This window comes from Talaromyces marneffei, chromosome 8, assembly GCF_009556855.1.
Source record: "Talaromyces marneffei chromosome 8, complete sequence".
Lineage (NCBI taxonomy): Eukaryota > Fungi > Ascomycota > Eurotiomycetes > Eurotiales > Trichocomaceae > Talaromyces > Talaromyces marneffei.
Window position 1 is genome coordinate 1,879,937 of NC_072355.1, and position 15,459 is coordinate 1,895,395.

At 45.2% G+C, this 15,459-nt stretch overlaps 5 protein-coding genes across 5 annotated transcripts; 4 read left to right on the top strand and 1 right to left on the bottom strand.

Annotated features, from left to right (window-relative positions):
* Positions 1-2,509: 2,509 nt before the first annotated feature.
* Positions 2,510-3,304, top strand: EYB26_010043 (uncharacterized protein; the record flags this gene model as incomplete). Its single annotated transcript, XM_054269288.1, has 1 exon — positions 2,510-3,304. The coding sequence occupies one exon, from the start codon at positions 2,510-2,512 to the stop codon at positions 3,302-3,304; it is 795 nt and encodes a 264-aa protein (XP_054125263.1).
* A 33-nt stretch (positions 3,305-3,337) lies between these two features.
* Positions 3,338-3,730, top strand: EYB26_010044 (uncharacterized protein; the record flags this gene model as incomplete). The annotated part of the gene is made up of 1 exon (XM_054269289.1): positions 3,338-3,730. One exon carries the CDS (start codon positions 3,338-3,340, stop codon positions 3,728-3,730), a length of 393 nt encoding a protein of 130 aa, XP_054125264.1.
* Positions 3,731-4,455: 725 nt separating this feature from the next.
* On the top strand, positions 4,456-6,180 carry EYB26_010045 (uncharacterized protein; the record flags this gene model as incomplete). Its single annotated transcript, XM_054269290.1, has 2 exons — positions 4,456-4,648; positions 4,709-6,180. 2 exons carry the CDS (start codon positions 4,456-4,458, stop codon positions 6,178-6,180), a joined length of 1,665 nt encoding a protein of 554 aa, XP_054125265.1.
* A 2,186-nt stretch (positions 6,181-8,366) lies between these two features.
* On the bottom strand, positions 8,367-10,100 carry EYB26_010046 (uncharacterized protein; the record flags this gene model as incomplete). The annotated part of the gene is made up of 6 exons (XM_054269291.1): positions 8,367-8,594; positions 8,652-9,446; positions 9,510-9,522; positions 9,579-9,789; positions 9,844-9,984; positions 10,040-10,100. 6 exons carry the CDS (start codon positions 10,098-10,100, stop codon positions 8,367-8,369), a joined length of 1,449 nt encoding a protein of 482 aa, XP_054125266.1.
* A 1,184-nt stretch (positions 10,101-11,284) lies between these two features.
* Positions 11,285-13,901, top strand: EYB26_010047 (uncharacterized protein; the record flags this gene model as incomplete). Its single annotated transcript, XM_054269292.1, has 11 exons — positions 11,285-11,396; positions 11,447-11,510; positions 11,564-11,621; positions 11,678-11,964; positions 12,019-12,102; positions 12,159-12,345; positions 12,404-12,454; positions 12,510-12,680; positions 12,736-13,054; positions 13,104-13,633; positions 13,707-13,901. 11 exons carry the CDS (start codon positions 11,285-11,287, stop codon positions 13,899-13,901), a joined length of 2,058 nt encoding a protein of 685 aa, XP_054125267.1.
* Between the last annotated feature and the right edge of the window lie 1,558 nt (positions 13,902-15,459).

Consider the following 15,459-nt stretch of genomic DNA (forward strand, 5'->3'; position numbering starts at 1 on the left):
TCGAGCAATATAACCTCACGCCAGACCAAATTTATAATATGGATGAGAAGGGCTTTATGCTTGGTGTAAGCACAAAAGAGCGAAGAATCTTTACCCGGCGCAAATATGAGCAAGGAGGATATAAGCAAAACCTACAGGATGGAAACCGGGAATGGATAACTACAATTGGCTGTATTTGTGCCAATGGAACCGCTATATCGCCTGCTCTTATCTATATGGCCAAATCAGGTAATTTGCAGGATTCATGGCTTCAAGATTTTGATGCTGAGCAACACCGCTGTTTCTTTGCAACCTCAGAGTCAGGATGGACCAATAATGAGGTCGGATTCGCCTGGTTGGTCAATGTTTTTGATAAAGAGACCAAATCTCAAGCAAGCCGGGGATGGCGCTTGCTTATCCTAGATGGCCATGGCTCCCACGTCACAATGCGCTTTATTGAATATTGTGATAAAAATAGAATCTTATTAGCAATTTTCCCAGCTCATTCAACACATACTTTGCAGCCTCTTGATGTCGCTATTTTCTCACCTCTTTCTACGGCTTATACGGAGCAACTGAGGCGCTTTATAAACGATTGCCAGGGCTTCACCCGGCTTACAAAACGGGACTTTTTTAGGCTTTTTTGGGCGAGTTGGGAGGCTACTTTTACAAGCGAGAATATACTCTCAGCGTTCAAGCATACCGGTTTATGTCCCTTCAATCCGGACCTCGTTATACAGAAATTTACTAAGAAAATCGAGAGCCGGCCCTCATCTAGCGATTCTGGAGCTTCAATTATTCCCGCTGAGGATTGGAGACGGCTTCGGAAGCTTGTACAAGGCGTTTTTGAGGATTTATATGATCAAAAAGCGATTCAACTCAAGGATACGGTGCTCCACCTTTCTACAGAGAATATTCTACTCAAAAATGAGATTGCAGGTCTACAAAGAGCCCTCATTCATTCGAAAAAGCGCTCAACCAAGGGGAGGGCTTTATTATTCGATATTCCTACAGAAAATGAAGGTGGAGCACTTTTATGAGCCCGTCAAAGGTGCAGCAAGCGCGGGATAATATACTCAAAAAGGATGAGCAAGCCGCGCAGGAGCAGGCTCGTAAAGATGATAAAAAGCTTCAACAAGAGCTTACAAAGCAAGCCAAAGAGCAAGAAAAAGGCTGAAAGAGCTCAAATCCGGCAAGAAAAGCAAGAACAGCGCCTGCAAGAGGCTACGGAAAAACAACGCCTTAAGGACGAGCAAGAACTCGCTAAGTTAGCTCATTTACAGCTTCAAAATGATGTTCTAGCAACTCCAAGTGCTCCAAAAAGAGCAAAAAAGCAAGTTTCCAAGCAAGTAAAGGTAAAAGCGCAGCCTGAGGCTCATACAGAGGATAATGGGGTGGTTGTTACTACAAATCGTAGGGGCCGCGCGATCCGGCCCCCTGCGCGTTTTCGGGACTAATTTTTATGCTTGTTCGATTCCTTATATCTTATTTAGTGCTACACCAGAAATTTATTATAATTTATTCTTATATGGTGTTGTAAAGCTTCAAAATATTTTATATAGTAACCCGTCAAAATCAGTCATCAGGTGGTTCTAGTCATCAGGCGGTGAAGGACGGTAAGCGCTCCGGAACACGCCAAGGCGGTGAGGTTTGACAACACCAAAGAATCCGCCGGAGACCTTTGTCATATGAGTCATACAATGTGGGAATAGCTTCATGTTGTGCTTTGTTGATTGTTTTGTTGCTTTGTATTGCTTTAAGATCATTGTATTGTTTTGGAAACCTGCTCCGTCAGGATCAGGCCTGGGAGCAAGCCCTGCGCAGACATAAATACGGGCTTGCTCCCCTGTAGTTTAGTTTCGCTCTTCAGCTCACGTCTTGTTAGTTTTCTATGTCATACGTTTTGCCTTGACCTTTTCTCGCTCCGTTACAATATTATATCTGGTCCAAATTTGAGCGGTAGCCCTAGTGGTAAATATAGCTGGGGGATAACCGCCAATAAATAAATGGCGGTTATTGTGACGGCCGCTAGAGGAAGGGCTTCACCGGCAGGGGATTAGGGCTACGGAACGGTGCCCTAGCGGTACCGTTTCTGGGAATAACCTCACACCAGCTGTCGGTGCCATATCCGGACAAGTGCTTCGCTTAGCAGGGCGTAAAGCCGTATATAAGGCCAAGCTGCTGCGAGAGTGAAGCTGTGCTTCCTTTTTCCTCCCCATGTTCAACATTCCGTCGAATAGCTCCCTAGATAGTTGTAATGACAATTCTTGGTTTGGCACCTTCACATAATATTGAACATCACCTTTTTTCTTTTACTTCTTATTCTCACGTAAATCAGTACAGCGCGACCTTTCGACGTCGAATGCTCTGATCGTGGGAACCCTCTTTTCTTTCTTTCTTTTCTTTTATCCTTTTCAAAGCTCAACAGCTCGCACAGCAGGTGACCATATCACCAACGCTCGAGCATCGAGTCCCTTATTCATTTTTATCAATTCTCTTACCCATTTGAACAACGGTGGAAGCCAACGAGATGGCGAAGCCACCAGGTTCCAGCAACGCCGCCGGCAAGGAGCCGAGCAACGAACAAGCTCAGGACTTTGAGCAGGATAAAGCGAGCAGAAGAATGACACTCGATCTTGAAGAACTCAGGCTAACCGACCAGCCACGAGAACCTCTGACAAAAGAGGAATTTGTGTCACTTTGCAAGAGCAAGCCGGACGAGTTATTCGAAGGACTTATTGACCATCTCTCAAAGCTAGAGAGTAGGGTCCAGGAAGCAGAAAGCAGCCGTGACGACGCCGGGACGGACGATGTCGAATTTCTTGAGAAAGAAAACTCTGATCTTAAGAAACAATTGAAGGAGCATCGCCTTGCTATGGCAGAACTCATCGAGGAACGAGATAACGCTCGAACCCAGGGCTCAGCAACCGGGAAGAAGAAGAGCTCCAAGCTTCGTGATGGAAAGCCACTCAACGACGGGAAAGATCCCTTATTCGAATCATGGCTCATTGACGTTGAGACCAAGCTGGCTGAGAACGCTGATCACTATCCGACTGCTCGTTCTCGTATGCATTACGTGAAGAGCATGTGTGAAGGCGACGCAGCAGAGCACCTCCTTCCGAGATTCCGCAACGACTCGCCGTACCGGTACTGTGACGTACAAGACATCTTCGATCACTTGAAAACGCTATACATGGATGAGAATCGGGTGGTCAATGCTAAGATGAAGCTGCGCCGATTGGTCATGAGGGAGATGAAGTTCCAAACGTTCCTCTCCCAGTTCACTCTTTTAGCTCAAGAATCCCGACTGTCTCAGGAAGAATAGAAGGAAGAACTGTATTACAAACTTTCTTTCGACATGCAACGTGCGATGATCAAGGAAAGCACCGACAACTCTATCTCATATGAAGTCTTTGTGCAGTCATGCCACACTACCGCCAACCGATTGGAACAGATCTCAGAGGGTGAAAAGCGTGTTCGTCCTCGCGGTAACCAGGGCAATAACAATCATGGCAACAAAGGGATTACCGAATCCAAGCCTAAAGACGAGACACCACGCAGCAACCTTTCCTTCACCAAACGGAAGCAGTTGATAGCAGAGAAAAAATGCTTCAACTGCAAGCTGCCAGGTCACCGAGCTGACAAGTGCCCACTCCAGAAAAAGACCCCAGATCTTAAAGCAATGGAGAAAGCCCCGGCCAAAACTCAGGATGACCAGGAGGAAACCGATTCGGAAAACGAGGACGCCTAAGAGAAGACTCCTTCTTGGGCGAGATTAGTGTCTCTAATGACTTAGATTTATCTCAGCTTTTGGGCGAAGATCGCGATAGTTTGACTGTATCTATACAGCTAGCAAAAAATGGACTATCAATTGTCACTAAGGCTTTAGCAGACACTGGAGCAAATGGCTTCGCTTTCCTAGATATATTCTTCGCAGAGAAATTAGCTAGACATTTCCAACATTATGTCACTCCGCTGACACAGCCGTGTCAGGTAAAGGGATTTGATGGGACTACGAAGAATGTTATTACTCATCTCATGACTTTGACGCTCGTGGTCGACAAGAGGGTTATGTACGACTTACCTTTCTTGATCGTAGGATTGGGGAAGCATGACGCTATACTTGGAAGAATGTGGCTGGCTAAATATAGGGTGTTAGTGGACTGCCATCGACGACGACTACTCTGGCCAGAAGAAGTATCCTTATACGAAGAGATTCAGGCAAAGTAGTTTATCCCTATGCTAAGAAGGTTGCTGTTGAGGGATCGACAAATTGAAATCAAGCATCAAGAGGATGTGAATAGACAGGACAGAGCTTTCCAGCAGTAAGAGATTAGAACCGCTACTGCACTGGGGATACCAGAGCAGATAGCTCCTAAAAAGCTGGAGTTGCAGTCTCTAATTCCTCCCTTGAACAGAAAGAATGAGATTTCGGTTCGCTATAGGCGATCATATCAACAGCAGAACCAGATCGACATGCAGCGCATGCAGAGGCAGCTTAACGTCGCCGTCTCAGAACCTACAGAGAAAGAAGAACTGAAGAGGTCGAGCCATAAGGCCAAGACCGTACACTCTCAAGACAAGCATCTCGACGCAAATATTGCTGTCATTAGAGCAGCAGGATTCTTCCGGAATGTCAAGAGCAAGGGGGCTGAAACCTTCATGACCAGTCTGAATGAGATCGAGAAAGCTATTAAGGATAGGCAGCATTAGGAAGTGGAGATCCCAGAATTACCAGAGATCAAGGAGCAGTTACCAGAACGGTACCATGACTACGCTGATGTGTTCTCAAAGACTAAATCTGATGAGTTACCAGCTCGGAGAGAATACGATCATCGTATTGAGTTGGAAAAAGACGCAGAGCTAGGGTATTGCCCACTGTATCGAATGACTGAGGCAGAGTTAGAGGCTATGAAGGATTATATCCTAGAGAACTTGCATAAAGGTTTCATTACACCTAGCAACTCACCGTTCGCCTCACCTATCCTAGTTGTCAAGAAGGCGGATGGGGGCCTAAGATTTTGTGTGGATTACCGGAAGTTGAATGCACTGACGAGGAAGGACCGATATCCTTTGCCTCTTATTGACGAGGTCTTTGAGAGAATTCACAAGGCAAAGATCTTCACCAAGTTGGATATTAGGCAAGGATTTCACCGAATCCGGATGAGCGCTGACTCTTCCGATTTGACGACTTTCCGGTGCCGATACGGAACCTTTAAGTACGAAGTCATGCCCTTTGGATTGACGAATGGTCCAGCTACCTTTCAAAGATTGATTAATGATATCTTTCTCGACTGCCTGGACAAATTTTTAATAGCCTTTGTCGACGATCTCCTAATCTACAGCAACGACGAGTTGGAGCATGAAACTCACGTGAAATTTGTTCTTGAACGGCTCCGAGCAGCAGGCTTGCAAGCTAGTATTAAGAAGTGCGAGTTCCACGTCACCACCACGAAGTATCTCGGCTTCATTATTACCCCTGACGGTGTAAAGGTGGATACGGCTAAGGTGGAAACTGTGCTTTCCTGGAAGACTCCGAATACTATGTTGGGGATACAATCCTTCTTAGATTTTTGCAACTTCTATAGGAAGTTTATCAAGGAATATAGCCGGATAGCACGTCCGCTATATCGATTGACCAAGATTGACGTTCCGTTCAAATGGACTGAGGATTGCCAGAGAGCATTTGACACTCTTAAGGAACGGTTAGGATCCGCACCTGTGCTTACCCACTACGATCCAAAAAGGCAGACACGAGTGGAAACCGACGCTTCAGATGGAGTAGTGGCCGGCGTGCTCTCACAATTTTGTAAAGATGGAGAATGGCATCCTGTTGGTTACTACTCGGCTACAATGGCACCGGCAGAACATAATTATCACATCCATGATAAGGAGTTGTTGGCTATCATCAAGGCCTTTCATGAATGGAAGCCGGAGCTGCTCGGCTTGAGGAGTGAAGAACGATTCGAGGTGTTGTCGGATCACCGCGCATTAGAATACTTCATGACGACCAAAGCCTTAAGCGCGCGTCAGGTTAGGTGGTACGAGTTTCTCCAAGAGTTCCCCTTCATCTTAAAATATCGACCAGGAAAGAGCAACGTGCTCGCGGATACGTTGACTAGCTCCCTAGATAGTTGTAATGACAATTCTTGGTTTGGCACCTTCACAATCGTATTGGGTAGCGGTCAACGAGAAAACTAAGCATGGAGAGGAGAATAGAAGACTAGGATTGAACTGAGCACTGGAGCCATATATATAACTACCAGTCACGTGAGCTCATATCCTGATGCTCCGGACATCTCCTTCCAATATTATTTAGATACGTGCTCTGGCATGTCCCGTAAACAAAGGATATTGACGGGAGTTTCCAGGACAAAGCCCTAAAGCGCGTACGACCGTCACATATCTTCATGCCCCTTATAATCCCTTTGTTATCCTCTACGTTCCTTGTTTATAGTTTTTCCGTAATATCAAAAACTAACCTCCGTTAGGCTGCGATTGACGAATCACTTGTAGTCGTCTACTGATATGGCGAAAGATTATGGATTCGATAGCCCCAACTATGGCTCTTAGTAATCCTCTTGATGGCCATACAGTTAATGGGAGCTTGACTTCGGTTGGTATTGTTGAAGAAGGTGGCCCAGAGTATATCTTTAATGTTACTGCCCAGGTAATATCTAATCAAATTCGCGAGGAAATTCTGCTTCCACCCACTCTGAGTAGTACAGATACTTGATTGTCCGGTATAACTATGATAATTAATTTAGTGATATGATAATCTATCTTAGCAGCCTAGTTACATATATATATCCTCTTTTAAATATTTAACACGTAGCTATTGAGCTGCAAATGCATTATCCTGAACAAGACGGAAATCATGAAGAGAGACCAACACAAACAACATATCCAACATCGAGGGTCTCGCAGTTTGACCTAATAGCAGCATTCCACTCGTCGAGCTGCGTAAACGTGATGCCATCTTCATTCTCGATGACTGCAAATGTGTCCCCGATGACAACAGTGTGGTACTCGTCGCAGTTTGCAGCGATTCTGATCTGTGTTGAGCCGACGCTCGTGGTTGTTGCCATTGTCGCCGGGCCCTTGACGCAGTATGTGTATCCAATCCAGAGGTTCGTACATACGCTGCCAACTGTTCGTTTTTAAAGGTTAGCCTTGTATTCAATACTCGTCGTTCTGGGAGCTAGAGGAAGTTGGCAAGTCCAAGGGAACGTACTATCGATATAGCAGGCTTTATCTACTACAGCCTAACCGTGAATGGGGTACAGCAATTGAAGCGGTCAATTCAACAGGATGAACTTTACCTTCATAGTGATTTTTAGAGAACAACTTGTTATCAACAAGGCTGGTTTGAGACACTTCTCCAGGACTAGAGCCTTGGTATTAGATGGCTTCAATTGCATTTAATTCCTCATACAACAAGTCGCACAAAAGGAAGATATAGAATGCTTATTCTTGATGGCCATGGAAGCCATTTAACCGCCCAATTTGACCGTATCTGCACGGAGAATAATATTATCTCACTGTGTATTCCGCCTCATTCATCAGATCTATTACAGCCTCTTGATGTGAGCTGTTTCTCTGCTTTAAAGCACCAATAGGGACAGCTTGTTGAGCCGCGCGTACGGCTCGAATTCAATGACATTGATAAATATGACTTTTATACAGCATTTCGGAAGGCTCTTACGATAGCATATAAAGCTGAAAATATTCAAAATGGGTTTTAAGCAACTGGATTAGTACCCCTTGATCCAGAGTATGTCTACGAAAAGATTACAGCTCAATTTAAAACTGCAACTCCCCCCCTTCCGCGCCTTCACAAATCGATCAAACAATTCTCAATCTTCCTGCTTACAAACACGTTAGAATCCACGTTAATTCAGGCGCCAGATTACTACAATCAAAAAGCGGATTATGGAGCGCAGAACAAGTAAGCCCATTGGAAATAGTTGATCAAGCCGATTCAAGCGATAAACCGGATGTCAAAAGCGTACGAAATGAGTATTAATGAGCTTTTGATTGTACGGAAAGAATCCATGATCTACGTGCTGCCAATGAGAAGAAGAAATAGAGATGTAAAAGATCCAGAGCTCAAATATCTCACGAAGGATCTCTTACAGCGCAGGAAGCCCAGGAACTGATAGCTAGTGGAAATGAGGCATCTGAGGCTATTCCAGCTGCACTAGTTAAATCCGAGTCTTAGGCATTTCAACCACGTGTACGAAGGCTCTTGCAGTGTAGCGGCTGTGTGATTATTGGGTATAAAATTATACGACTAATTTGACATTATACAATGTTGAATATGACAAAGTATTTATGAAGGTTATCGCATCTCCTTGGCTTAAATCCTCCTCATTCCCATTATCAATTCACTCTTCAGGAATCTTATGATCCGCAGCACCAATGCCTGCTTTCCACCTATACTTAGCCGCCGGATGCTCCTCCAGCGGGCCAGACTGCCCCTTCGTACCGTAAAAATTCTCTCGGTATGTTCCCCCATCGACTGCATAGTCATTCCAGAACAAGCCGCGTTTGCGTAGTTCTGGAAGTAAGAGCTCGATAATATCAACAAAGGAGCCGGGCTTAAGTGCGTATGCCTGTTCTAGTCAGCAATTGAAACGTAATGCGGGTTATGGAAGACGTAAGAAGCATACAAAATTGAATCCATCGACATCTGCCTCTGCAACCCATCTCTCCAATTCATCTGCAACCTGCTTTGGTGTGCCTACCGACGTCGTTCCCAGTCCTCCAACAGTAATATGTTGTGCAACAGTTACCTTAGTCCACTTCACCACACCGGGTGATGCCTTGGACCAGGCTTCAACAGCAGATCTGATTGCATTGCTCTCGACATGTCTCAATTCCTGGTCATCGTCGTACTGGTTCAAATCGATCCCTGTCCACCCGCCGAACAGGGCCAACGCGCCTTCTATGGATCCGATGTTACGGTAATCGTCGAATTTCTTCTGCGCTTCTTCTTCTGTGCGTCCGAGGACCGGGCAGAAAAGGGCAAGAAATTTGAGACTACGCGGATCACGCCCGAACTCTGTCCTCGCAAGTTCCCGAATCTCTGCTATGTTTTTTGATACTACGGAGGGGCTGTGGCCTGCGACGAAAATGGCTTCGGCGTGGTGGGCAGCGAATGATTTTCCTGCTTTGGATGTCCCAGCCTGTAGGATTAGAGGTGTGCGTTGTGGACTTGGTTGACAGATGTGCGGACCTGGCACGGTGTAGTATTTGCCTTCATGGTTGATGAGACGGACTCGCGAGGGCTCGGTGTAGACGCCGCGCTCGCGATCACGCACGACGGCGTCATCACGCCAGGAAGATTCCCACAGTTTGTAGGTAATTTTGACGTATTCTTCGGCAATCGCGTATCGGTCGTCGTGCTGAGGCTGTTCGAACCGTCCTAAATTGCGAGCTGCCGAATCGAGATAACCTGTGACAATCTGTTTTTCTTAGGTATTTGGAACTTATGGAACGGCTATAATTAACGGTGTGGAGAAACTAACATTCCAACCAATTCTGAATCTGTCAGTTTTCAGAATATCGTATGTCTTTTGGTACTCCAGGCAACTCACCGGCCGTTCGTCAGGTGGTCGACAGTCGAAAGTCTCCTGGCCAGATGGTATGGCTGCTCATACGTCGTAGCAACAGTCACACCAAAACCAATATTCTTCGTTGCGGCAGCCATAGCAGGGACGACAGAGAGAGGCTCATTTACAGGCCATTGCGCGCCAGAGATAATCGCAGGATCGAGATTACGCGGTCCCTTGTACACATCATATCCGCCTACACTATTAGGTCCTCTTCTGCATGTGTGTGACTAAAGACTTCGAGTCTTACCTAGAACATCAGCAATGAATATTCCGTGGAATTTTGCCTCCTCAAGAAGCTTTGCGAGCTCAATCCAGTGGTGGACGTCGTTGAAGCGCCAGGATTCGTCGTTGGGGTGTCGCCATAGACCGGGCGATTGATGGCCGCTACCTAACGTTTTGTTAGCTACGTTAGAGGTCAAACGAAATCCGGTAGAGTTACTTACACATCTCGACGAAGGCATTGAGGATCAAGCTCTTGCGAGCAGGATTTTCAGAGGTGGCCATTTTGGTTTCTCTTTGATTGACAGATGTCTGAAATTAAATTTAGCCTTTAGGGCAACGATCCGTATACAATTGTTACGCACATTGATCACTTAAGTACCTAGAGAAAGAGAAAATCATAAAAAGCACATCTGTTTGTGATACACATAATCGAAATGCAATGACGAAACACACTGCCCAACCAGATGAGATATCTGCACATACTCCAGCAACCTCCACTTATCCCATGGCAAGTCTTGCTGTGGGCCACGATAACCTCATGGTGGGCTGGAATTGCACAATTCCATCAAGTGGGGTGTAACTCATATTCTGGGAAAACACGAGCCAACTCCGATCGTCAACATACTTTTCTTGTGTTTAATATAGATACAGTGGATTTGATACAGGGTGCTATTAGGGGGAAACAATAAGACGTCCACTACTGAGACTGGTATCCTACTGAAATACTTGCTGAGAGAGTAACTGTAGTTGGAGTCAGTCCAAGACAACTTGAAAAGCAATGCAGAACGAACTTTCTCACCTTAAGAGAATTATATTCATTAATACAACCCATATATAAACAGCAGTAATCTAAATAATAACAATTATCACTGTATAGTCTTTAGTGGAAAGAAAGAAGGGACAAAGTGAAAATTCCTAATCAGGAAATCATGATGAAAAACAAATACTGGTACCGGCCGGTAGATTAAACTTTGGACCAGAAAATTTAAGTATCCGCGTAAATATTCCCAACTCTCGCGCAATATCCATCCAGTTAAAACACCAGAACCATCCAAACCAACTCCGTAGTACAATCACCTCATTTACCTCCAAAACACGTATTCAGTCTTTCCACTACTGGATTTTGTAGGAAAGGCATAACAAGCTATTTCAATGTTTTGCGCTAATTTAATAGTCCAGAACCAAGCGATGATCAATGAGCTAGAATACAATAATGTTATTCATCTTTTGGCAGTAATATGTAACTCACAAAGTAAGATTAATATCATATGAAAGCACGCAATTTGCACAGCCAGATGATCATCGCTGAACTTTTACCCAGTCCGTCGACCGGGTTTTAAGGCTGATTGAGTGATAACATCAACGGTTAGCCGGTTATAGCCTACATATAATATTCTTGAAGCTCCAGGTTAACCCTATCCTATGACCCCAATCTCTTCGTCAAAAACTCGTACTCTGTAAGCAACATGTCCTACTCAGACAGTAGAGCTGACAGAACCGGCGTAGTGGTGCAGCCACCGCTGCCACAAGCAGTCGGATATGCAATCGTTGTTGTCGTGGGCATCATTATTGCGACTGGTAGGAATTGTTTTGGTCATAGACAATAAATCCGGCTAACGATGATTCAGTCATGATTTTTATCACGCGCCTGCTAAAAAATACTCTTGGTGAAGACAACAAAAAGACCGAAATGTACGCATGCCGAAGTATCCTCGAAGGTCTTCATCTAATCCAAAGGTCGACAGGTTCATGACAGCCAACCGCACGGTTCGGACGGGTCTCACTGCCTCTGCGGTGGTATCTGTATGTTATTTCTGAATCAAACTACATAATTCTGATGCTGGAACTGACATATGCAGTCCTGGCTCTGGTCCACTGCGCTCCTAGGCTCGAGTCTCGTCGGGTACAACTACGGCGTGGCTGGGCCATTCTGGTTCGCCGCCGGATGCAGCCCTATGATCGTGTTCTTCGCGTTACTGGGTGTATCCTGTAAGCGCAAAATTCCAGAGGCGCATACCTCACTAGAAGTCGTGCGGGTGCGATACGGGCGTGTGGCGCATGTAGTCTTTATGATTCTGTGTCTGATTAACAATATCTTTGCGTGTGCAAATATGCTGCTAGGTGCTTCGGCGGTTATTTCTGCTATGTATGTAACTTACCAGATACTGAGAAGTTCTATGGGATGTGGCTGATTAGTTAGGACCGGTATGCATGTTATCGCAGTGACTTTCCTATTACCTCTAGGTGTGTCGCTGTACACTTTTGTCGGAGGCATCAAGGCAACGTACGTCTCAATCACAGCGTGAATCATGTCTTATAGCAGGAGGCTGACAAAGTCAGGTTCCTTACGGACTACTTCCACACTGTCGTTATCGTCCTCGTTGCATGCTACTTCTCAATCAAAGCTTTTACCTTCAGCGAAATCGGATCTGCTGGAAACCTGTACGACCTTGTCCAGGCTGCTGGTGCAAGAAACCCGGTGTCAGGGAATGCCCAGGGAACATATTTGACAATGACATCGAAGGATGTAACACTCTCATGCTCCGAGTTCTTGATTAGACGACACAATACTGATGCAATTTTAGGCAATTCTATTTGGGATTATCCACATTTGTGGGAACTTTGGCCTAGTGATTGTAGGTTTATCACATCGCATAGACATACCAGAAATTCCAAGGTTAACGTAAGTAGATGGACACTAGCTACTTTATCAAAGCTTTCGCTGCCTCCCCAGCTGCAGTCGTCCCAGGGTACACTATTGGCGGAATCGCCTACTTCGCTATACCCTGGGCACTGGGTACGGTTATGAGTTGTGTCGCCGTTGGATTGGAGAATACCCCTGTCTTTCCGACATACCCTAGGGTAAGTCTCCAATCTCTATGATACTAATGACAAATTTTTAATCACTGGATATCAGCGTATGACAACATCCGAAGTCAGCTCCGGGCTTGTTTTGCCATTCTCAGCCCTAACCATCGCTGGCAGCGGAGGCGCCGCCGCCGTTATCCTGATCACGTTTATGGCAGTAACATCCACACTTTCTGCACAAGTCATTGCCGTGAGCTCGATCATCAGTTTTGATATATATCGCGAGTACTTCAATAAGTCAGCATCAGATAGACAGATCATCAGATGGAGCCACTTTGGTGTTGTTTTCTTCGCCTTCTTTTCTGCTGCATTTAGTACGATGTTATATTATGTTGGTGCGGATTTGCAATGGACATTATATATGCTTGGTGAGTTTGTCTACTCCTCAATCAAAAATACATCTTACAATAAATGTAGGAGTCGTTACATGCCCTGGTATCTTCCCCATGGCCTTCACCGTCCTCTGGCGTGGCCAAAACACACTAGCGGCTATTCTCGCTCCTATATTGGGTCTTGTAACAGGATTGGCAGTCTGGATTACCACAGCCCATTACTTCTATGGGGCAGTCACAGTCTCCTCAACAGGCCAAGTTATTCCTTGTGTGTACGGTACCGTCGCTTCAGCATTCTCGCCACTCCCATATTCTGTCATCATAACATATCTTACTGGACCACAGAGCTATGATTGGGCAGACTTCAAAAAGGAACATCTTGCGGTTGAAAAGTTGGATTCGGATTTGACTACGACTCATCACGTGCTCAAAAGTCCGGAGAGTCAGCAGCAACAGCAACACAATTACGAGGATCCGGCTTCGGCTGCAAGTAATGCAAAGGAGCTCCAGCGCTGGGGCCGTATTGCGGGCTTCTGGTCTGTTGCGACGTTTTTGGGCCACTGGGTTATTTGGCCATTGCCAATGTACGGCAGTCGATACATTTTCGGAAAGGGGGTACGTTTCCGCTTCATACGTATATAAGATTTGCATTATTCATGAAAAGATACTGTCTACTAATGGATCACAGTTCTTCATTGCATGGGTAATTGTGTCAATCGTATGGTTGTGGTTAACCATGCTTATGGTCACGTTCTATCCGCTCATAGACGGGGGAATCGAGCAGACGGTGTTCGTGTTCAAGCAGTTGATTGGAAGAGACGAGAAGGGCATAAGGGAGAGACTCGAATTTGGAAAGCGTAAAGATAGGAGTGAGGATTGCTGACGACGAGTGAATAGTCTGATTCTGATCTAATTAGATAGTGTTCTTTTGATGCCTTGTTTGTAAAAAACCCTCTGTTTTGTATGCTTCAGTTCACTGTCAAGCTGAAACATACACGAACACTAGCATTGATTGATCTTGCGAGGATATTAGTTGATCAATTGAAAATTGCTCCTGAAGCTGCAGGTTTCATCTAAGACATTATTCAAACTGGGCTCGATGTTGTCTACGTCTTGATTGATTCTTCAAATTTACTTACGCTCTTAACAGATATGTCAGCCCATTATGTGCACCAACCTCTCCTTTATAACGTCTCGTCCAGCGACTCCAGCCATATTTGATTCCCTTGTCTTCCCACATACCGTTGCCCCAATTAAGCTGCATGTCTAGCATGATAGTGTGACTAAATTTTAGCCAGTCATTCCAGACAGGTTCTATTGCATTATTCTATACTTCCAGTTTAACTATATAGATAATTATATCCTAGATATGAGAATTATTAACCTAGACTTCATCTAGCTAAGCTATATGATATATCTTTGTTTGAACTGCAGCATGATCCCCAGCGTGATCCCGCGCTGGAACAGTGCCTATTCTACAACGCCAAGCAGCACTTTGTTGCATATGTTTCATTTAGTTCCATACGCCTAGAATAGCCTCATAAATCTGATTGATTCTTGTTGTTACAGTTCCAACCTGGGAGCCTGCTCTGGGCGTGAGCGCTCCAGAACATGCCAAAGCGGTGAGGTTTGATGACACCAAAGAATCCGCTGAAAACCTTTGTCATATGAGTCATACGATGTGGGAATAGTTTCAGGGCTTGCTTTGTTGCCTTGTTGACGGTTTTACTGCTTTATATTGTTTTCAGATTGTTGTATTACTTAGGGAGGCCTGCTCCGTCAGGAATCAGGCCTGGAGCCTGCATAGTGATAAATACGGGTTTGCTCCCCTGTGGTTTTGTTTTGTTCTTTAGCTCACGTCTTGTTATCCTTCTATGTACGTTTTATCTTGACCTCTGCCCGCTCCGTTACACCTGTTTCTTTGATCTTTATGTACGGGCATGTTTGCCTAATTGAGGCCTTGCTAGGGCCTCTACGCAGCATATGTTGGATTGTACGATACAATCCAGCACACGGTTACGATAAAATCAAGAAAGATAATTGGTGTAGAGGATGAGAATGGTATTCTTGCTTGTTATCTCCTGTAATCTAGTATGCTTGATAATCCGGGTCTTTTTGGTGTTGCACCCCTCAGCGCGCTAGTCCTCACCGCCCATCTCTGATTTGTCGGAGAAACTGTGGAAACAGGTGTAAATTATAGAAGCTGTGAATGGCTCACAGCCTTACACCTGTTTTTGGCTGTAATCCTATGCCAACCCGTATTTGGCAATAATCCGGCAGAAAACGATGGTCCCCACCCTTACAATCTAACAAATCCCCTGCCGGTGAAGCCCTTCCTCTAGCGGCCGTCACACTGACCCAATGCGGTTAGCATTTTCAATAGTTCAGTGGCGGGGATTGGTTGATCTCGTTTGTATATATCGTCCTCGACAGAATTTGGA